Source organism: Vigna angularis, chromosome 5, assembly GCF_016808095.1.
Source record: "Vigna angularis cultivar LongXiaoDou No.4 chromosome 5, ASM1680809v1, whole genome shotgun sequence".
In the NCBI taxonomy this organism is placed as follows: Eukaryota; Viridiplantae; Streptophyta; class Magnoliopsida; order Fabales; family Fabaceae; genus Vigna; species Vigna angularis.
In genome coordinates, this window is record NC_068974.1 from 2,004,366 (window position 1) to 2,027,174 (window position 22,809).

Sequence of the window (22,809 nt, forward strand, 5' to 3'; positions counted from 1 at the left end):
GAAGGTTCCAAAATACTCTCCGTTAAAGGGAAAAAACACTATGATGGAGGGACCCAAAGACTGTTTAAAGTGTTTTTCCTTTTTGAGCCTTATATGTAATGTTAAAATTGCAAGTATACTTGGACACTTGTGAAATCTTGTAAAGGGTCTTCAACCCTCCTTTCTTCTTTCTTTCACTTTTATTTGCTTTGCTTTGAGTCTGTAAAATTGAATATTTTTTTCTCAGTAAGTAAATTTTGTTCACTCTCCTACACAATGTTATACCAGTTTCTGTGTGAAAAACTTTTTTTAAATATTTGGATGTATTATATATATATATATATATATATATATATATATATGTTCTCAATTTCTATTCTATTTCCTATGATGAGGGGCTTCAAAAATGTATAATAATTTCTTTTGAAGTAAGTAAACGTTTTCACATTCTTTCATTCACCATGTTGAACAGTTGTGCACAGAAAGATAGAATCTTATACTGTATGAAAATATTCTGCAAATTCTTGGTTTAATAAGCAACTATTCTTTCTTATTTATTTTAAGACAAATAAAGGATTAGTATATAATTTTGTTCAAGGGAATAAATTTATACAAGACATAAAAAAACTTAATTTATAGATCTGGTTTTTGTATATTATGGAAAATTAAAATTATTTTGTATATTATAGCTTCTTAAATTTTCATTTAATTCTTATGTTTATTCTGAACCATTTGTATATATACTTATCCACATTAACCAAACACTTTATTTATTTATTTAATAAATAAAGTAAAATAAATAATTTATCTCAGAAATTGATTTTTTATGAGTTATTAGACATTGTAAATGTAGCTAACTAAAAGTTCAAATTATTCAAAAACATATTTTAAAGAACTAAAATATTATAAAAAACTATATATATATATATATATATATATATATATATATATATATGTGTGTGTGTGTACGTATGTGTTCTTTTTTTCAGTTACAAGCCATTACTTGTATGATTTTTAGAATATTTATTATAGAATTCAGTAGTTTTTTTTATATTTTGACCTTTATGTAATGCATAAAACTGTTTCACAATAAATTCACATTTAAGTCCAAAGTCAACCTATGTAGTTTAAATCAAAATAGTAATGATTTTGATTATTAATCATTAACAAAAAAAAAAGTTGGATGAAAATTTGAATTTAGTGTGTGGTATTACAGCAAACATGTTCTTATTACACAAGAGTTACGTTAATCTAACATATAATATAATGCTTGTTCATGGATTAATTTTTGAATTTAATAATGAATAATATTATTAGTGATTAAATTAAATGTAACTACCTCATTACCATTTGTGGCACATTTTTTGAATCAATTATTTAAGGGAGAAACAAACTCTTATTAGTGATTAAATTAAATGTAATTACCTCATCACCTCCACTACACCTGACCTCATCACCTCCACTACACCTGACCTCATCACCTCCACTACACCTTGAACTTTACATTTTCTCATTGTTTCTATATAGGTTCTGATATGATGGTTGTATTTAGCAGTCTTGTTATCTGGCAACTGATTGCTGTTTTGACAATAATTACACTAGATGGTCTCTAACACCTCTAATGATGATGTGACTGTGAATACATGTACTTTTAGAATTATGTGCTATAACAGGAGTGTTTTTCAGAAGGTTCCAAAATACTCTCCGTTAAAGGGAAAAAACACCGTGATGGAGGACCCTGTTTAAAGTGTTTTTCCTTTTTTAGCCTTATATGTAATGTTAAAATTGCAAGTATACTTGGACACTTGTGAAATCTTGTAAAGGGGTATACAACGAGTGACACTTGTGACAAATCGGGAGAAATATTAATTGTTTAGATTAATTAAAAAGAAGGTTTACTCATTTTCGAGGTTTTTAATTTTGTTGAAAAATCTTAAATAGGTTCTCAGCTACATTTGTTTTTAATTATGTTCTTATTTGTGTAAAATTAATTTAATTGTATTTATGTTAAATTGAGTGAATGAGGTTAAGAATGTAATGACGTAACATGTTAATGTTACATATTTGAATGATGTGGTAGAGTTAGCTGCTACAATACGTTAAGGTTAATGACATTACATAAAATTTTGTTATTTTAAGTTTTAAAAAAAGTAAAATTTAATTAAAAAAAACTTGTTCTGCAAAATTAGGAATTTTTTTAGGGAAGGTTCTTTGTGCAAAAGTAGGATTTCAATGAGATGTTATAAGGTTATTTTGTTTCATGCAAATTGGGGGTTGATTTAATGAAATTAGTTGTCGATTACAGATATTAGGATTACTTGAGATGAATTTATTGTCATCTTTCGAATGTTCTTGGTTGAAATCACGAGCTTGTTGGAGGTGAATTGCGTCGAAGGTTAGTAAATGTTGTATTGCTGTTTTGAGTTTATTATTCGATGATTTCTTTCATTTTATTTGTTTCGATTTTGCAAACATGAATATTAGGGTTGTCCCACAATGTTGAATGTTGAAATGTGTTTCCTTGTTGATTGCGATGTGGGCCCCCATATTTAAAGTTGTGTTCTTTCAGTGGGGTTTGCTTTGAATGTGTTATTTTTTGGTGTTATATTATTATTTTATGGGTATATAAATATTTTTATATGTTGTGCGTGATGGACAAAGATTTTGAGGTTATTTTCCATCATGGAGGAAAGTTCGTAAATGATGGCTGACTAAAGTATGAAGGGAAAACTTCAATGTTATATTGACCCAAACATTAAAGCTACTTTCTTGTAGTAAATGTAGTGAAAAGACTGAGATATGTTGGATTCAAAGAGTTGTGATACTATGTAGGAGGGGTTTTTGTCTTGGATAATAGGTTAGAGCCTTTTTGTTAGGATACTAGAGCCATGTACATGATTAACTTAGCTAGGCTAACTTGTCAGGTTCATGTATTTGTGGTTCACATAGTGTTTGAACCTCAGGTGATATAGTTGCTAGAATATGTTCCTGATGATACACGTGAAAGAGAAGTTGAAGTTGTGTTGCCTAATAATGGTAAGTACGTAAGTATAGGTGATGGTGAATGTGAACATCACAATGAAATACAGTCTAAGGTGCCTCACTTTGAAGATGTTGTTGTGTCACAAGAGATGGGTCAATGTGATGGTGATGATGAAGGTAAGAGTGAAAGACAAGTGATAACGATTGATTTCACTATTATCTGGAGGCAGAAGTGGATGCGGAAGCTCTCCTCTTCATTTTTTAGGGTTTATCTTTCATTCTCATTCCATTCTTCATTTAGTTTCTCCATGACAAGGGGGAACTAAATTCAATTTGTTGTTGGGGGATGATGTAACCTTGTGAACTCTCATGTATTTGAATTGATTCCAATTTATTTATGCTTCTTTCATTAATTGTTAAGGATAAACGTAATGGAGAATTAATTACTAGTGATACAAGACATTGTGATCTAGTAATTAAGGATAAACTTTCTTCGCCGAGACATAAGGTTTTTTAAGTAATTTAGAAAGTGATATTAACATTAATGAAGAAGATGAATTAATATATGCATGAGAGTAAACTAGGTGAAATCTAAACCCCCAACAACATATTCATCTCATATTTTCAATATCATCCATTCATCTTTGTGTTTTCTTCAATTGATCAAAAGTGCATTCATATTTACTTTCTTGATTTTTCATTCAAAACCCTAAAATTGTTCTTAAAAGTCTTAATTAGTTAAGTAATTACATGACTGTTTAGTGTCGTGAGTTTCTTGGAAAACGATACTTGATCTTACAAATCATTATTACTTGATGCGATTCAATACACTTGCCGATATCATAATAAGTTTTTGGCGTCGTTACCGGGGACTGCTGGTTTAAACTATACTTTTCTGTGATTCTTAACCGATCAGACTTTATCTTTAATTTTATCTTTTTATCTTTTATTTTTATATTTTTATCTTTTTATCTTTAATTTTTATTTTATCTTTAAATTTATCTTTTATATCTGTTAGTGCTAATTGGGTGCTCTCTCATTCTTGGGAGACCCTTTATGAAGATGGCTCGAGTCTTAATTGATGTGGAGAATGACAAACTCAAGGTGAGAGTACAAGTTGAAGAGGTGAATTTTGATGTGTGTGAAGCTATGTCTCATCCAAAAGATGATAAGGCGTGTTTTCATCTTGATGCACTAGATGAAGTATGTATGATTCAAGAGAATATGGTATGTTGCTCTTCTCCTTTAGAGAAAACGCTCATTGATGCATGTGAAGATTTGAATGAGGAAGAAGAGGAATTGATTGATGAGTGCTTGACTAACTTGGATTTATTGAAAGAAGTCCTTTTCATGAGGCAAAAATTGAAGAGATTAATACCCAGGAAAAAGTCAAGGAAAATAAACCAGGATTGAAGATGTTACCTCCACATTTAAAGTATGTTTTCTTAGAAAAAGGTGGGAATAAGCCGGTCATCATCAGTAATTCTTTATCCCTCAAAGAAGAAGAAGAGTTGGTGGAAGCATTAAAAGCCAACAAAGGAGCTATTGGATGGTTGATGACAAATTTATGAACACCGAAAAACGGCGCCAAAAACTTGTTTAACCCTCGGCAAGTGTGACCGAATTGTATCAAGTAATAAACTCGGTAAGACCAAGTATCGTTCTCCCAAAGGACTCACGGCCTAGTTAGTTATATGATTTGTTGATTATTTAAGACCTGTAAATAAATTCTTGAGGTTTCAAATGCAAAAGACAATAATTAAACATGTATGCATGAGTTTTGATCAATGGAAAATAAGAACACAAACACTTTGAATGAATTATATGGATGAATATGTTGTTGGGGTAATCAATTTCATCTTATTCACTCTCATATACTTTAGGAATTCATCATTCTTCTCATCAATGTTAATGCCACTCTCTAAATTACCTTGCAAGAAAGCCTATCCTTAATTACGAGTTCATACAACTAATAATTAATTCTGAAGCACAAAAGCTTAACGACAACCAACCCTCATATCCCTATGTCTAGGCAATATGCTATTGGGAGAATTTCCCCGGATCTAGATTTCCCCGTACGTTCCCATATCGACAAAATCAATAATCATGACATCGAATGAGTTAAACAATGCATGTTTTGAGCAAAGAGCAAAAACCCTAACTAATGATGAAAGAAAGCATGTATCTCAAATAAGATGTTTAAACACAAATTCCATATATGAGAGCTTCAAAAGATTACATTGATTCCCCAACAATAATACAAAGTTTAGTTCACCATATTCATGGTGAAACTAGATGAACAATAATGAAAGAATGAAAGATAGAACCCTAGAAGGTTGAGTAGGTAGCCTTAGCATCCAAGATCTTCCTCCAAGGGGTGGAAAAGTGAGTGTTTGCTTCGTACTCTGCCAAAGATACAAACCCTAGGAAGTCCTAAAGCTTATATACTATTCGAAATATTATGGAAAAGTGGGCCTAAGCCCAAAAGACCACCGCTCAGCGGTAAACTATCGCTCAGCGGTACTAGTGCGTAGTCAATTCTCCCCTCAGCTTCACTTTCACCCCTCAGCGAAGCCAACGGGTGTTCCTGAGTGTCGCGCAGCGGTAAACTGGCGCTGAGCGGTACTTGCGGCTTCTCTTCTTTTGCACTTTTTGAGTTCTTTTCTGATTCCATCTCTATTCTTCTTCAGTTCTTTCACCAAATTCACCTTAAAACCTGCATAAAACACTGAAATCAAGCATAAACTTGTCCAACTCTCTTATTTCTAAGAATATGAACAAAAGCATGATTCCAAGCTAGTTTCTAAGTGTTAAAGGTTGCTTTTAGTATCAATTTTAAGCATGAAAATAACAGTTTTTCAACTGTTATCAATGGTCAATCTCGAATCTTAAAGGCATAAGCCCAACTTATTGTATGCACAAAATATTCATGGAAGATGAGTATAGACCAGTTGCCCAACCACAAAGAAGACTAAATTCTGTGAAGAAAGAGCTGGTTAGAAAAGAAGTGCTGAAGCTTCTAGAGGCTGGTATTATATACCCTATTTCTGATAGTGCATGGGTAAGCCCGGTGCAGGTGGTGCCAAAGATAGGTGGGATGACAATTATATATAATGAAAAGAATGAGCTCATACCTACCAGGACGGTTACTGGGTGGAGGATGTGCATTGATTATAGAAAGTTGAATAAAGCTAAAGCAAGGATCACTTTCCTCTTCCTTTCATGGATCAAATGTTGGAGAGATTGGTGGGACAAGCTTTCTATTTCTTTCTAGATGGTTACTCAGAGTATAATCAAATTGTGGTAGATCCAAAAGACCAAGAAAAGACAACTTTCACATGCTCTTTTGGTATTTTTGATTATAGAAAAATGTCATTTGGATTATGTAATGTGTAACACCCCGATTTTTTGAGATGTCACGGTGTAAATTTTTTTTCAAAACTTTTCTATAAAACATTTATTTCGAATAATCAAACTTTATTCGATTAAAATGCAGAAGCAAAACATAATAATAAACATTATCTGTTCAAAATGAAAATCTCAAATAATCTCTTTTACAATAAAAACATCAAGTCTGAAAACTTTTAAATAGAATAAATTATCATTCCCGAAATAAAGGTCGCAACTCTCACGTCAGCTACATCGATCCAGTCTTATCTGCAAAGTCATCTACTTCCGTACAAGTACGATCATCGTAGGTGGAAACCACAACCACAAACATGCAAGGGTGAACAACTAAAAACAACATCATAAAATATAATACAGTAAAACAACATTAAACACAAACTATACCAAGTAATAGTATCATATCTCAACCCTTAACCAATATCACACCAATACATCTATAGACCAATGTCATTTCCTTGCACTTTGTCGTCCCAACCTGTTACGCAAAATAGGGCGATTCGAATCGTCCTCCATCGCAACTTCAAACCTATCTCCCCGACTTCTCAAAGAAGCCTTTTGGGCGAGACATTCACCTCCTTACGCAAAAGGAAGTGACAATCGAATCTCTGTCTCTATACGAGACTCAACATCCTTATCGTAATGCAATACGAAAAACTCACACATGACTGACGACAGTACAAGAAAATAACATAGTTTCACACTCACATTACAGTTGCATAAACATTCTTAATTATCGTGTATTAACCCAAAAAATCATCGATATATTCACATCCCAATCCAATACATATTCTCAATAATATGTATTAACCAAAACAATCACCAATATATTCACATCTCAATTCAATATATATTCTCAATAACATGCATTACATAACCAGTCATCAGGTTTAAATACAATTCTCTTTACACTTCACACTTAAAACTCCAAGTTATACACTAATCAAACACAAAATTCTACTACATACCAAGCTTGATCACACACTCCGAGAGCAACAATAAGTAGATAACATCTCAAATCATTTAATAAATGTATCTAGCGTCACCAATACATATAACATAGCATCTCACACCTTTCAACCAATATATCCAACGTCAACCATACGTATAAAACAACGATGCTGATAATTATCGTATACCCGTACCATCAACTAGTTTATGATTCTGAAACAATTAACACCATTAAATAATACACAACTCGCCAAACTCTCTCTACCCATACCAACATTATTATTTAAACAACCCAAATCAGATTCTATTATTTTTTCTAACCTCAAAGAAAATTTTCTAAAAACTTAATTAAAATATTAATCAAATCCAACAATTGCCGATGCCAGTTTCAACATATTCCACGCATAAATCAAACTTTCTTACAATTAAATTCCCACGTGAACCTACTACGTAAGTCCCACTTTATTATACCTATATGTAAATTCATACTATAATAATATAATATAATAATTTACGTACATTATTCCCTGTACTCAAACCATTAAAATCTTCCCAATATTAAAGTATTAAATTATTTTATACAAAGGTTTCTCCCAGTTTACTACTTCATTTTAAAATAATCTCCCTTCAATTCCTATTTCTTTTCCAACGTGAACAACCCCTTATTTCCTCGCTTCTTCCAAGCATGGGCCCACTAGATATAACACCTCCCACAATTTAATTCTAACAGAAGCAAAAGGAAAAGGACCGCAGTACGTTGATAACGCAAATTTGACAATATTTTGACAATAAGATGTGTCAGTGTTGTATTGAGACATTTTGAATATAGTTTTTTTTAAGAAATCTGATTTGAAAAAGGGATCAGGGTTCCAGATTTCATTATTCTGAAAGCACCCGTCTTCGTTCAACACTCTCTCTTCTCACTCAATTTTAGGGTTTTCATGAGTTTCATTTGAACTTCTCTCTCCATTTTGTGCATTTCTCTCTTGACGTTCAGCAATTTCTCTTGACGCTCAACAATCTCCGTAATCGCTGGCCCCATTCGAAGTCTCTCTTTCTCTATCGAGTTCGTGATTTTGACGATCTACGTTCACTGATCTCCATCGTTGGTTTGTTCAAAGTGTCTCCTTCGGTGTCGATTGTGTCGAAGTTCTGAGTTTTTTTTGTGCAATGGGTTCGTCCACTGACATAGGTTCTTTGAACAAGGTATGTACTTTTTTCCTTTTCCGTATTTGTATTTTGGGGTTGGGCTTTTGCTTTCGGCTTTTGTTGATCATTTTGGTGGTTTTTGTTGGTTATTTGTAACCAAATTTTTTTTTTCTGCAGTTTGTTCGTCATTCATTGAGAGGTGAGGTCCTGCACCATTGACATAGGACAAATGCACTTATAATCGATTACTAGGACCGTGTAATCGCTTACTAGGGAAAAATTCTCCTTTTGTACTGAAAGTTGACAAGACCTGCCCAGGCCTAACTTAAGCACTCCCTAGGGTTACTTTGGAGTCCTTTCGACTGTGTTTTGAAGGTTTTCTGGATGGATCATTATTGGAATACTTCAATATTAAACAAATAAAAAAGGAATAATGAAGGGTATTGAGTAATGAAAAATTATAACAATATTAAAAACCACATACATTAATAGGAAAACGTATTCACAACTTTCTTTTCATTGAGCTTAACCTTTTCTTTTCTTTCTTTTCTTTTCTTTTCTTTTTCTTTTGCTCTTTCTTTTTCCCAATGTTCTTTAATGAATTTCACAAAGTTCTTTTCGGTTTCTCACCACCCCAAACTTGAACCATTCTCCATTACCACAAAAACATACGCTACTTAACTCAAGGTAAGGATTTCAAAAAGGGGTTTTCCTATTCAACTTTAAGCTCAAGGTTCAAAGGGTAAAGAGAAACATTGTTCTTTGTTAGGTGATAACAATTGAAAAAAATGTTATTTTTATACTTAATTTTGACATAAAAAACAACCTTTAAGACTTAGAAATAGCTTGGAATCATGCTTTTGCTTAGGTTTTGGAAATAAAAGAGTTGGATGGATTTTATGCTTGGTTTTCCTTGTTTTGCAGGAATTGAGATGAATTAGATGAAAGAAGTTGAAGTAGTAAGGAGCTGAACTCAAGAAAGGAAGTGAAAGTGCTTAAAAGAAGAGTCGCAGTTGATAACAGTTGAAAAACTGTTATTTTTATACTTAAAATTGACTTCAATTACAACCTTTATGACTTAGAAATTATCTTGAACTCATGATTTTGTTGAATTGTTCGAAATAAAAGAGTTGGACAGGTTTTATGCTTGGTTTCCTTGTTTTTGGAAGTTTTTAGATGAAATTGATGAAAGAAGTGAAAAGGGATAGCGATGGAATAACAAAAGGACACAAAAAGTACAAAAGAGGAGAAAACGCAAGTACCGCTCAACACCAATTATCGTTGAGCGACACTTTCAAAGACCCGTTGGCACCGCGGAGGGGAGAAATGCCGTTAAGGGGAAGAATGAAGCACGCGCTACTACCGCTGAGCGGTATTAACCGCCGAGCGACACTCTTCTGGGCTTGGGCCTACTTTTCTGTAATCTTTATAATATTATATAAGCTTTAGGACATTCTAGGGTTTGTATCTTGGGCTGGGACGAAAACGCACTCTTTCACCCCTTGGAGGAGGATTTTGGATGCTAAGGCTCCTTTCTCAACTTTCTAGGGTTCTATCCTTCACTTTTCCATTGTATTTCATCTAGTTTCACCATGAATATGGTGAACTAAACTTATTTTGTTGTTGGGGAATTAATGTAAATCTTTAGAAACTCTCTTGTATGGAATTTGTTCTTCAAGATCATGTTTATGATACATGCTTTCTTTCATTAATATTTAGGGTTTTTCCTCTTTGCTGAAAGCATGCACTGTTTAACTCATTCGATGTCATGATTATTGGTTTTGTCGATATGTACACATACGGGGAAATCTAGATCTGGGGAATCTCTCCCATCAGTGTATTACCAACCTAGACATAGGAGTATGATAATTGGTTGTCTTTAAGCTTCTGTTCACTATAATGCATGATTAATTGCTAGGGAGACAAGACATTGTAAACTAGTGATTATGATTAGGCTTTCTTCGCCGAGACATCGGGTTTAAAGTAATTTAGAAAGTGGCATTAACATTAATGAAAAGATTGATGAATTCCTAAATACAAGAGAGTGAAAAGGATGAAATTGATAAACCCCAACAACATATTCATCCATATATTTTAATTCACATGTTTTGTTTCTTCTTGCCCATTGATCACCATATGCATACATATTCACTTTTCAGTCTTTTGCATTTGAAACTTACAACAATTTCTTCTCATGTCTTAATTAATCAATAAATTACATAACTGTCTAGGCCGTGAGTCTCTTGGGAAACGATACTTGGTCTTACCAGGATTATTACTTGATACGATTCGGTTACACTTGCCGAGGGGTAAACAGCAGTCACCGCTGAGCATCAATATTACCGTTGAGCGACACTCTAGAGTTCTGCAGTCACCGTTGAGGGCCAAAACTGCAGCTGAGCGAGAATTCTGAAGACCCGCACTTACCGTTGAGCGGAAAAAGTGCCGCTGAGTTATAACAGTTGAAAAACTGTTATTTTCATGCTTAAAATTAATACTAAAAGCAACCTTTAACACTTAGAAACTAGCTTGGAATCATGCTTTTGTTCATATTTTTTGAAATAAGAGAGTTGGACAGGTTTATGCTAGATTTCAGTGTTTTATGCAGGTTTTAAGGTGAATTTGATGAAAGAAGTGAAGAAGGATAGATATGAAATCAGAAAAGAACTCAAAAAGTGCAAAAGAAGAGAAGTCGCAAGTACCGCTCAGCGCCAGTTTATCGCTGAGCGGCATTAATGAACTCACGTTGGCTCCGCTGAGGGGTGAAAATGCCGCTGAATGGAAGAATTCAATACACGCACTTACCGCTGAGCGGCATTATCTTGGGCTTAGGCCCACTTTTCTGTAATATTTCGAATAGTATATAAGCTTTAGGACTTCCTAGGGTTTGTATCTTTGGAGAGTACGAATCAAACACTCACTTTTCCACCCCTTAGAGGAAGATCTTGGATTCTAAGGCTACCTACTCAACTTTCTAGGGTTCTATCTTTCACTCTTTCATTGTATTTCATCTAGTTTCACCATGAATATGGTGAACTAAACTTTGTATTGTTGTTGGAGAATCAATGTAATCTTTTGAAGCTCTCATATATGGAATTTTGTGTTTAAACATCATATTTATGATACATGCGTTCTTTATCATTAGTTAGGGTTTTTCTTCTTTGCTCGAAACATGCATTGTTTAACTCATTCGATGTCATGATTATTGATTTTGTCGATATGGGAACATACGGGGAAATTCTCCCAATAGCATATTTCCTAGACAAGGGATATGAGGGTTGGTTGCCTTTAAGCTTCTGTGCTTCAAAATTAATTATTAGGGATGCTAGGAATTGTATGAACTCGTAATTAAGGATAGACTTTCTTTGCAAGGTGTTTTAGAGAGTGGCATTAACATTTATGAAAAGAATGATGAATTCCTAAAATATATGAGAGTGGATAAGATAAAATTGATTACCCCAACAACATACTCATCCATATAATTCATTCAGTGTTTGTGTTTTTCTTTCCCATTGATCAAAACTCATGCATACATGTTTACTTTTTATCTTTTGCATTTGAAACTTACAACAATTTGTTCACAAGTCTTAAATAATCAAGAAATCATATAACTAACTAGGCCGTGAGTCCTTTGGGAGAACGATACTTGGTCTTACAGAGTTCATTACTTGATACGATTCGGTCACACTTGCCGAGGGTTAAACAACTTTTTGGCGCCGTTTTTCGGTGTTCATAAATTTGTCATCACTGAGCGCCATTAATTTGGGCTTCGGCCTATTTTTTGTAATCCTTAGGAAACAATATAAGGTTTTAGTTGAATTAGGGTTAGTATCTTTGGACAGAAAGAGGAGAAACCACACTTTCTTTACCCCTTGGAGGAGGATTTTGGATGCTCAAGCTCTATTCTTCAACTTCTAGGGTTCTATCTTTCGTTCTTTCATTGTTTTTCATCTAGTTTCACCATGTCTATGGTGAACTAAACCTTCATTGTTGTTGGGGAATGATGAGTCAATATTTTCTTCACTTCACTTAGTTTAGTGTACCAAAATTAATCAGGGAATTGTGCTTAATTGTCCTGTATTTTTCCGTTTTTGCTAATTGTGCTTAATTTGATCAGAAATTCTTATTTTGATTAATTTGAATTATCTGAGCTAATTATTTGGATTAGTAATTGCAAGGAAAATTTTGGAAATACAATTTGGAACATTTTGAAGGTTAAATGAGAAATGGCAATTGAGCCCAATGCATCTCAGCCATTTCAATTTTCGCACAGTGCTGCGTGAATGTTGTGTCAACTTGTGTGTCTTCGTTCGAGTTCAATTCTTATCCGTTTTCCATGCAATTTTTTTTCATAGTTTCGTCTAGATGTCTATTTTCACGTATAGTTTTTATTTTGTTCAAATTCATTATGTGTTGTTCCCAGTATTTTTTTTTACTCCCCTATGTCAGTCTAGTACTTACTGTTTGAGTGACTTCTAATTTGTTTGCATTGTTTGCTTGTTGTTTGATACTTGTGGTGGCTGGAATTGATCATTGGACGGTGCTAAGACCTCCCAACACTAAAGGATTCAACACTCATATTGACACATTTTATAGCTCATTTCAAGAAGCAATATTGGTTGGTTTGGAAACCATGTTGCAACTGACAACTTTTGAAGAAAGTGGCTGCCATAAGTCTTAAGCATTCACTATTGAAATCGCTGCAACGGAATTATTAGCGTGGAACAAACCAAGAGGGGGGGTGAATTGGTTATATACTTTTATTGTGCCTTTTATTATTTTTCTCTTAATTTTTCTTACTAAGCAGATAATTAAATATAAATGACAGAGTAAGGGAAAGAGAAAAATTGCACAGGTGATTTTATCCTGGTTCAGATCACTCGGATCCTACGTCCAGTCGCTTATCTCAAAAAAGATAAACATTTTTTCACTAACACAAAACAGTTACAAATATTAATCACAAAGAAATATAATTTGTAAGAGTTTAGAAATACCACCTCTCTTGAAACCACAAGAGACGAACTTACACTTCCTTTGAATCTTCACAAAGGATGACTACCTCCTTCGAATGCTTCACGAAGGATGATTTTCTTCCAAGCACTTCCTCGGATACACCAAGGATGAACAAGTTATTCCTCTGTCACCGCAGTAGCACTTCAGGACTTTGCAGACAAGAGTTTCCTTAGCTTCAACAATCTCACAGAGTTCTTAAAGAGTTCAGAGGTCTTTAGCACAAGGGAAGAGTTTCTTTTTGAGATTAAGAGTGAGCCATCTTATAGACTCAGCCTAATACCCTTCCATTCTTCGAAAACGAGCCATCTAACGCATTTAATCGATTAACACAAGTATTAATCGATTAAAATGAGTACAACGGCTAGTTTTTCAAATCTGAAACTCCCAACGGCTAGTGTTAATCGATTATTCTCAGGAATAACCGATTAACTAATCGATTATTATTAGCTTTAATCGATTATTACAGGGGAAATTGGGTTTTCAGTGTCAGCCTCGTTTTAATCGATTAAAACTGGGTTTAATCGATTAAAATAGCTTGTGGATGATTCTCAACGGTAAATAAATCAAATATAAATTACAAGAATCAACCCTAATACATACACTACAAGAAAAATCACAGTTACATACGGTCAAAATCCGTATATAACCTCCAAAATCCGTATATAAAATGATATTACATACGGATTATATACAGACAAAAATCCGTATATAAAAGAAGCGTAGCTAAGTTATATACGGATATATCCGTATATAATTTACATACGAAAAAATCCGTATATAATTTACATACGAAAAATCCGTATATAACATCCGTATATAATTTACATACGAAAAATCCGTATATAAAATCTGTATATAATTATATACGGAAAATCTGTATATAAAATCTGTATATAATTATATACGGAAAAATCCGTATATAAAATTCGTATATAATTATATACGGAAAAATCCGTATATAATTTATGATTTTATAAAAAAAAATAGGTAATTCTGCATCTGCATTTAATAGTTATGAGTTTCAATAGCTGATAAAAGTCAACATAATTAACAAATTGCCAAAAATCATCTAATATAGATAAGCATTTACAACTATTTAATAAAAGATATAATTCACTGAAAACTTTCAACATTTATCAAAAATAAGACATAGGTTTCGAAAACTTATCTTAGCTTATATAACGTAATAAATGTAATATATATAACAATATATCAATCAACACTAACATCCCATACAATAAATATATATGCCCTGCATCCACACTATACAAATATATATTAAACAAGATTTTAACCAACTAATACAATAAAATATTTATGTAGCATTTGAATCAACACAACAAACAATTTTCTGCAGCATTTTTATATCCAAACATCAAATAATTTCCTGCAACATTTTTATCAAAACAACAAAGAATTTTCAGCAGATTTTTTATTATTTTCTTTTCTTAAGAGTTTTTATCTAAAATATTATGAAAAAGAAGTCAACTAATTAATAATAATTGAATCCAAATTTGCAACAAGATTATACTAAAATCACAAGGTATGGTGCATAATATTTGTTCAAACCTCTTGGTACATTCACACGTTCATACATCCAAATAAAACTAATTTTGCAGCAATCCAATTAATACTTTTAATATAATATACTAATAATCCCAAAGGAAAAAGTTTATTACAAACCATCTAATATATATATATATATATATATATATATATATATATATATATATATATATATATATATTATAATATTTTACACCCAAAATCTGAAACGAAAACTTATCTTAGCTTGCTATATAATATATAACGTAATAAATGTAATATATATAACAATATCAATCATGACTAACATCCCATACAATAAATATATATGCCCTGCATCCACACTATACAAATATATATTAAACAAGATTTTAACCAACTAATAGAATAAAATATTTATGTAGCATTTGAATCATATACCTCTCTGTAGTAATAACACTTTGGACTTCAATACTAATTTAGCAACTTGTAATCACAACCAGAACAATTATGTTTGAGCTTTATCATCTTTTGTTATAGCTTTTCCAACCTGCAATGACAAAGAAAAGTTTAATGAAGTTCAATCCCCATTGGCTTAAATCCCATTAGCTTTTCCAGCAAGAATGCATTTCAATTCCCATTGGTTTAAATCCACTAAAATGCAATACATAGAAATAAGATAATGCATGACACATCATATACCAATTCACGTAACCATTCCAAAGAATAAGCATTTAAAATAATTTAAAAGAAGACCCTTTTATTGATTTCAGGTTAATGGATCCATAAACCTGAAATCAATAAGCTTTGATTCAGTTTTCCATTGGTAGTCTTTAACAAACTAAAGAAGAGGAACAAGAATTGATTTCTTACCATCCATACATGAATTCAACCGATCTTTCAGCAGCTTTCTGATCAGATTTGGTATCTGAAAATGGTATGAACCAATTACATACCAAGGTAATGCCTATCAAACCCTTCTGTGATGCCTGCACATGCACGTTTCAAAATATCAGTTTACTACTCCCACTATCCCTTTTCTTATATATATATATATATATATATATATATATATATATATATATATATATATATATATATATATATATATATATATATATATATATAGGTAAAGTTCAACAAAATTTGAACTGATGAAAGAAAAGGTTCTTAATAAAGTAATAACAAACCTGGTACTTGGTCTTGTATACACGAACAGCTGCTGCATGAGCAAGAAGTTGGTTGTGTGAAACTATATAGGGCTCTGTACCAGAATCTCCTCCAACGCAATTTGGATTTACCCAACTAGAACAACGTCCTGGTGCCATTGTTCCATTTGCATAGCCATTAATGTTGTAAGTCCATGGCTCGTTCAGTGTAACCCAATGCTTAACTCTATCTCCAAATGCCTTGAAGCAAACGTCAGCATAATCCCGAAAATCCTTGCTGAAGATTGATACAGGTGTTTGATCAACAAAACTAGCTATTGAATTTTCCAAGAGTAAAGTAATTAATAAAAATAACTAATAGTTTCATATACTGATAAAAATAAAATAAAACTACCAAATTGTAAAAAAATAATACCAAATATCTGTCAGTTTTTATTAAAACGTGATGTTTGTTTAATCCATTATAGTAAAGCCTTCAACGTCCAACTCCACCACTTCTCACGCATCCAGCTGGGAGATAAAAAGAAAGTGAAGAAATGGTGCTTCACAGTTACACATCCAGCAGCTGCCGTGGTCCACCTTCCAGCTTCAACAACATTCTAGTTTTGGAGAGGCACCAACGTTCCAGCAGAGGAAGGCAGACGTCCATGCAGCTTGAAGAGAAAACTCACAATCCAGTAGCAGTGGAGCAGAAGTGGTGCAGCTATAGGTTTCATTTGGAGAGCAAAACCAGCCAGCAACTCTCCGTCCAGCACTCCATGCAGTCCAGCAATGGAGGAGACAATCCAACATTCCAGCTTGGGAGACAACACACAACAGGAATTTCACGTGGGTGTATGGGTGTAAGTGGAGCAGAATTTTGGTCAGCAAAGCACATGGGTGAGTGTAGAATTTTGGTGTTGCACGAGAAAGAGACCAGCCGCACGTTATGGAGGAGAATGGTGTGATGAATAAAGAATGGAGAAATGAGGGGCTTGTTACGTGAAAGAAGAAGGGGCCGTGTGGAATTCATGGAAAGCAAAGCACATGGGTCAGACCTCTTTTCTTGGCTGAAATAAAATGCATGATGACAAGGAAGCCACTCACATGAAAAACACCATATGAACCAAGGAAGAAAGTGGAAAGCACATAGTTAATTGGCAGCATGGGAAGTTCCACATTCACGGTCCACAATGTAAAAATATGCTTCAATGAAGGAAGTTTTCAGTGCAGCAAGGCATGGGAGGATAACATAATTTTATTTTGAGAAAGAAAGTGGGTTAAATTATTTAGCTATCACAATGTTTAAGAAAGGGTTAAATTATTTAGCTATCACAAGGAAGAAAGTGGACAACACTAATTCACGGAATAGATATATGGTGCAGAGTGAGTGTCACGGCCTTAGGAAAAGAAAGCAATCACAATGTTTAAGAAAGGGACCCCACGTGAGCACTAAAAGACACGGCATTATAGAGAGCAAATGGTACAGCTTGCACACGGCACTTCACTTAATTAAAATAAAGAAGGTGTGATGACCAGCAGAGTATGGAGAGAACGTGATGGGCAGCAGCTTGGGAGGCAAGAAATAGAAAGAAAGAGAAAGAGGAGGGGAAGAGTGGATAAAACAGAATGGGAAGGTTTAAGAGAAAGAGGAGACATGTGTGCAGGAAGAGCATTGAAGCATTCAAATATTTGTGCTTAATCTAAGAGGAGTGAAATCTATTTTGAGTTGCTGGGTGGGGTCAGCTCTGCCAGCCTCAGGCTATTTCACTCCACTTGGTTTTGATTCTTCAATTGAAAAATAAAAAGCACATCATGGCCCACAAATTGAAAGAGTGTTCGGTTCTTTATTATTTTCAAGAAGGAAGTCCAGAAAACAGTTTTGAGATGCAGCAGCAAGTTTGGTCACGGCTTGGTCTTGGAGAAAAGAAAGCCCAGCAGCTTCGCCGAAAGATGGCAGCAACACTCACGGCCTTCACAGTCCAGCAAGCTCCACGGTTCTGGTCTAGCATTAGAAGCACCATCCAGCCACCACTTAGCATGCTATTTTGGATGTTTTCTTGAAGATTGTTTTGGAGGACCAAAGGGAGAAGAGTTGATTCATTGTCATGGAATGGTGAAGGGAGCCTACTAGAAGAAGATTCACGTGAATCTTGGCTGGACTACAACAGCTGCCACGTTCAAAGCACACAACATTTTGATGATGGAAGCATGAGAGGATGCAGCAACCATCCAACAAGCATCACTGGAGAGGAGAAGCTTGAAAGCAGCGTCCATGACGATCACAGCAGAAGCAGCGCATCCAGTAAGCAAGCCCAGCTATCTTCACCTTGTCCCAGCAGCAAATGAAAGTGCAGCACCTTGATCTAGAAGTTTGGAGGTACACGGAGATGACCCATGGGTAGCGTTCAAAGAGGAATGAAGAAGGGAGCCATGGATGGAAGAAAATTCACATCAAGCAGAGAATGAAACAGATGTGTGAATGGGAAGAAGAAGGGTGTCCACGGCATGAAGAAGAAGACAAGAGATGTAAGGCCTCACCTATTTCCTTGGCAAATCTAGGAGTTGAAGGAAGTCAGGAACCTATGGGGGAGACAAAAACAAACGTGAAAGCTGGAAGGAATTCAGGCTACCAATTGAGAACAAGACAAAACAACTAGTCTGAATTCAAGGAGATCCTACGGGAGTTGGTCAGAGAATTGGTTATAAACTGATGCAGCAACCAGAGAAGAAACTCAGTAGAATTAGGAGTAGGAGTAGGATAGTTAGGAAGCAATTTACGTTCTGTGGTATGTTCCTCCACAGAACATATTTAGTAAGCAGGATGACGTCCTTTCTGCTGTTGAGAGGTACATGGAAGAGCATCTAACTGAAGCATTTGAAAGACTCATAACCAAGGTACACATTATCCAAATTTTTTTGTGACCAGTACTTATGGAAACCAAGAATCTTATGGAAGGTTTTACATGTAAATTATAGTTACTTTTGTTAATTTCATTGACAACAGAATTTATAGGAACCATCCCTGTTTTAGTGCAATTTAAGCATGAAAATATATGTAGCTAGGCTTGTTTTTAATCATGAAAAACACTTATGGTTTGGTTGTTGATATATGCAGGCTGACAGAGAAGCTAGAGGACGGAGGAACAAAAGTTATATTAAAGGAACAATATTCTGGACTCACCACATTCTCCCCGAGACTGAATGACGGCGACCCAAAATCAGAGTGCGAGAACAACAGTCCTAGGGTTCCTCTGCAACTGGAACATCACGGCGGCGTTGACGGAGAACACGATTACCCCACAACGGCACCACGACTGAAACACCACGATTGAAGGCAGGGACTCCTACGGTTCCAGCGACGAAGATGATGGTTCGAGATTAAGCCTATGATTGATGACAATCGCTTCATGAAAGGAATGGCCAGAGAAGAACCAAATTTACTAAGCATTAGGGTTTGATTTACTTACCCGATTAAGCTACTCAACGCCCAACTATGGCACCGCACCCAACAATGAGCCCCAACCACAGTGTTTGATGAAGGTCACAATAATAGAGAGAGAGAGACGAGAAAGAACCCAGACCAACACCTACACCAAAGATGGCTCCATAGAACGACACCAAACTGAGATCGAAGATGGTTTGAAAGAGAAAGGAAAGCATGATGGTTCGACAGAGAAGAAATCTCTAGGGTTCGAGAAAGAGAGGAAAGCTCGAGGTTGAGAAATGACACCCAACTTTCACTTAATCAGAAATATATTTTTTAAAAATAATTATTTCCCTGATCTGTATATAATATCTGCAGATAATAATTGGTTCTAACTACATACTGATAATATAACTTATATACGGATCCGATCCTTGGATAATTTTCCCGCTACCACGCGCCAACCTTATATACGGATTTTATATACGGAACATCCGTATATAAATAACCGTAGATAATATCCGTATATAATTTTTTTTTTAAATTCCGTATATAAATTCCGTATATATGATCTGTCGTATATACGAATTTAAATCCGTATATAATATTCTGTATATAAATCCATTATTTCTTGTAGTGATATTTGAGAACTATTACATCAACTTTGATTATTATAAAAGTTTTATAAAATACAGAGATCTTCAATTTGTATTTATGGATCTTGACTTGTGCAAATCTGTTCATCATCAAAACTTCATCTTTGATTTTTGCTAACATTCTCCCCCTTTTTGATGATGATCAAAAATTCTCCTGAGTTTAAAGCTTTTTAATAATCTGAAACAACCACAACTCACGAAAAGAGAGATTAATAGAAAAATAAAGAAATAAAGAGTTTAAACTATCTTCTCCCCCTTTTTTATCATAAGAAAAAAATATGTGCTCCCCCTTAATAAAAAGAAATTATGCATAGAAGAAAAAGAAATGAACAACAACCTTTTTATTGAATTTTTTTTTAAAAAAAAAAGATGCATGCAATCATAAAGATAAACAACAAAACAAACAAAGAGGATCTAGAAATCATTACTTGCGTCACTATTAAAGTGTCGTTCTAATCCTGAAATCCTAGTGTCTAGGTTCCTGAGATGAGTACATATTTCTTTGTGGCGAGCGTTTTGAATGTCCATCATCTCATGTTGGAGGCGAGCCATCTTAGTCATTTGTTCAGAGAGACTCTCTAGACTATATTCCTCATGCACTTGAGATGGGCCAACAACATGTGTGGGGTCAGGCATGGGGATATCCGCAGCTTCGTCTTCATTTTCCTGCCCACCAATGGCATCCTCAGGGTGGATGTAGGAGAGTCCTTGTTTGATAAAACCCATTTGCCTTAGGGAGTTATCTCCAACCTTATGACCCGGAAGGACAGTCTCATGATGTTCATTTGTGACATCTACTCCTTTGTACTCACAAATTTGGGAAACAAGAAGAGGATATGGAAGAGGTGCAACATCTAACCTTTTGGCCTTGAACATTATTGTCTGAATCAGGTGAGGCCAATTTAGTGGAATGCTCTGAAGTATTCCAGACATAATGATTAGATCAGTCTCAGAGCATTGGGCATGATTTGACCCTCTAGGGCACAAAAGCCACACAATAAGGTAGTGCAAGAGGCGTTCTTCCATCTTGAGTCCACCAGCAAGGAAGAGACGAGCATTGTGTTGTCGAGGATTGCGGAGAAATGACTGATACACCGCTATCTTGTTGAATTGAGCAAAGTCATTCGGAACAATTTGAGAATTTTCTAAAACAGGGACTTTTGCTACATTTGTCCAAATGTCATTGTCCAAGACAATGTCCACACCTTTCACCCTTGTTTGGAAAACCCCATCACGAACCTTTAAATTAAAATAGAAGATGCGAACAAGATCCGGATAGTACCTTCCACGAAGTTCCATTATGTGTTGAACTCCTTGTTCAATGATGAGATTGGGAAAGGAGAAGTTGTATGATGTATACCAAGCGAGATCAATGAATTTTTGTTTGATGAGCTTCCTTTCCTTCCAAAATTGTGAGAATGACTGTTGATCTTACTCATCGGAAAGCCACCCTTCTGTGGTAGCATCTCTTCTGCGAACAGTACTCTCCGAAACTCCACTTGTTCTTCGTCTCCTTCTTCTTGAAGGTTCAGCCATTGAGATGGATGGAAAGCAAAGATTTTGGTGAAAGAAAGGAGAAAACAAGAGGGATATGCTCAAGATTTATTCAAGTATGGAAAGTGGGGACCAAGTGGGGTATAAATAGGCTCAAGAATACTCCCCAACGTTCAGATTTTGGGATTTTGCCCGTTAATAGCCGTTGGCAACGGCTAGTTTAATGAAAACTGCAACATTTTTTCGAAAAAAACAGTCTGGAGCGCATTTAATCGATTAAAGTGGATTTTAATCGATTAAGTAATCGATTAATACTTGGATTCGTAAATGTATAGGTAACGCTTTTAATCGATTTACACGCATATTAAACACGTTAAGCAACGAAAAATGCAATATTAAGTCCAAGAATGCCTATTTTACTATTTCTAATATGCCTAGATCTCTTCTAAGCTCAAAAAATCTATCCTTAGGCAATGCTTTGGTGAAAATGTCAGCTAATTGATGCTTAGAATCTATGAATTCCATTTCACAATCGCATTTTTGGACATGGTCTCTAATGAAGTGATGCCTAATTTCTATATGCTTGGTTCTAGAATGCATGATAGGATTTTTGGTAAGTTTTATAGCACTTGTGTTATCACACTTAAGCGGAATATGATCTAAATGAATATCATAGTCTTCTAATTGCTGTTTCATCCATAAGATTTGTGCACAACAACTACCCGCAGCAATGTATTAAGCTTCAGTGGTTGATAAGGCTACACAGGCTTGTTTCTTAGAGTGCCAAGAGACTAAGGAACTACCTAAAAAGTGACAGGTTCCACTAGTGCTTTTCCGATCTATCTTACAACCTCCATAATCAGCATCAGAAAATCCTACAAGACTAGGCTCAGCTCCTGAAGGATACCATAAACCAAAGGATGTTGTCCCCTTAAGGTATTTAAAAATGTGTTTTACTGCAGTAAGATGAGGCTCTCTAGGGCTTGACTGATACCTAGCACACACACATACACTTTGCATGATATCAGGTCTACTAGCAGTAAGATATAATAGAGAGCCAATCATACCTCTGTATTTGGTC

At 34.6% G+C, this 22,809-nt stretch overlaps 1 protein-coding gene across 1 annotated transcript; it reads right to left on the reverse strand.

The window, feature by feature from the left end:
• Window positions 1-15,281: 15,281 nt before the first annotated feature.
• Window positions 15,282-16,964, reverse strand: LOC128196501 (cyanogenic beta-glucosidase-like). The gene is made up of 5 exons (XM_052877582.1): window positions 16,844-16,964; window positions 16,194-16,486; window positions 15,877-15,992; window positions 15,445-15,553; window positions 15,282-15,368 (listed from the first exon to the last, which is right to left on the reverse strand). The coding sequence occupies exons 1-4, from the start codon at window positions 16,962-16,964 to the stop codon at window positions 15,538-15,540; spliced, it is 546 nt and encodes a 181-aa protein (XP_052733542.1). The 3' UTR covers window positions 15,282-15,368; window positions 15,445-15,537.
• Between the last annotated feature and the right edge of the window lie 5,845 nt (window positions 16,965-22,809).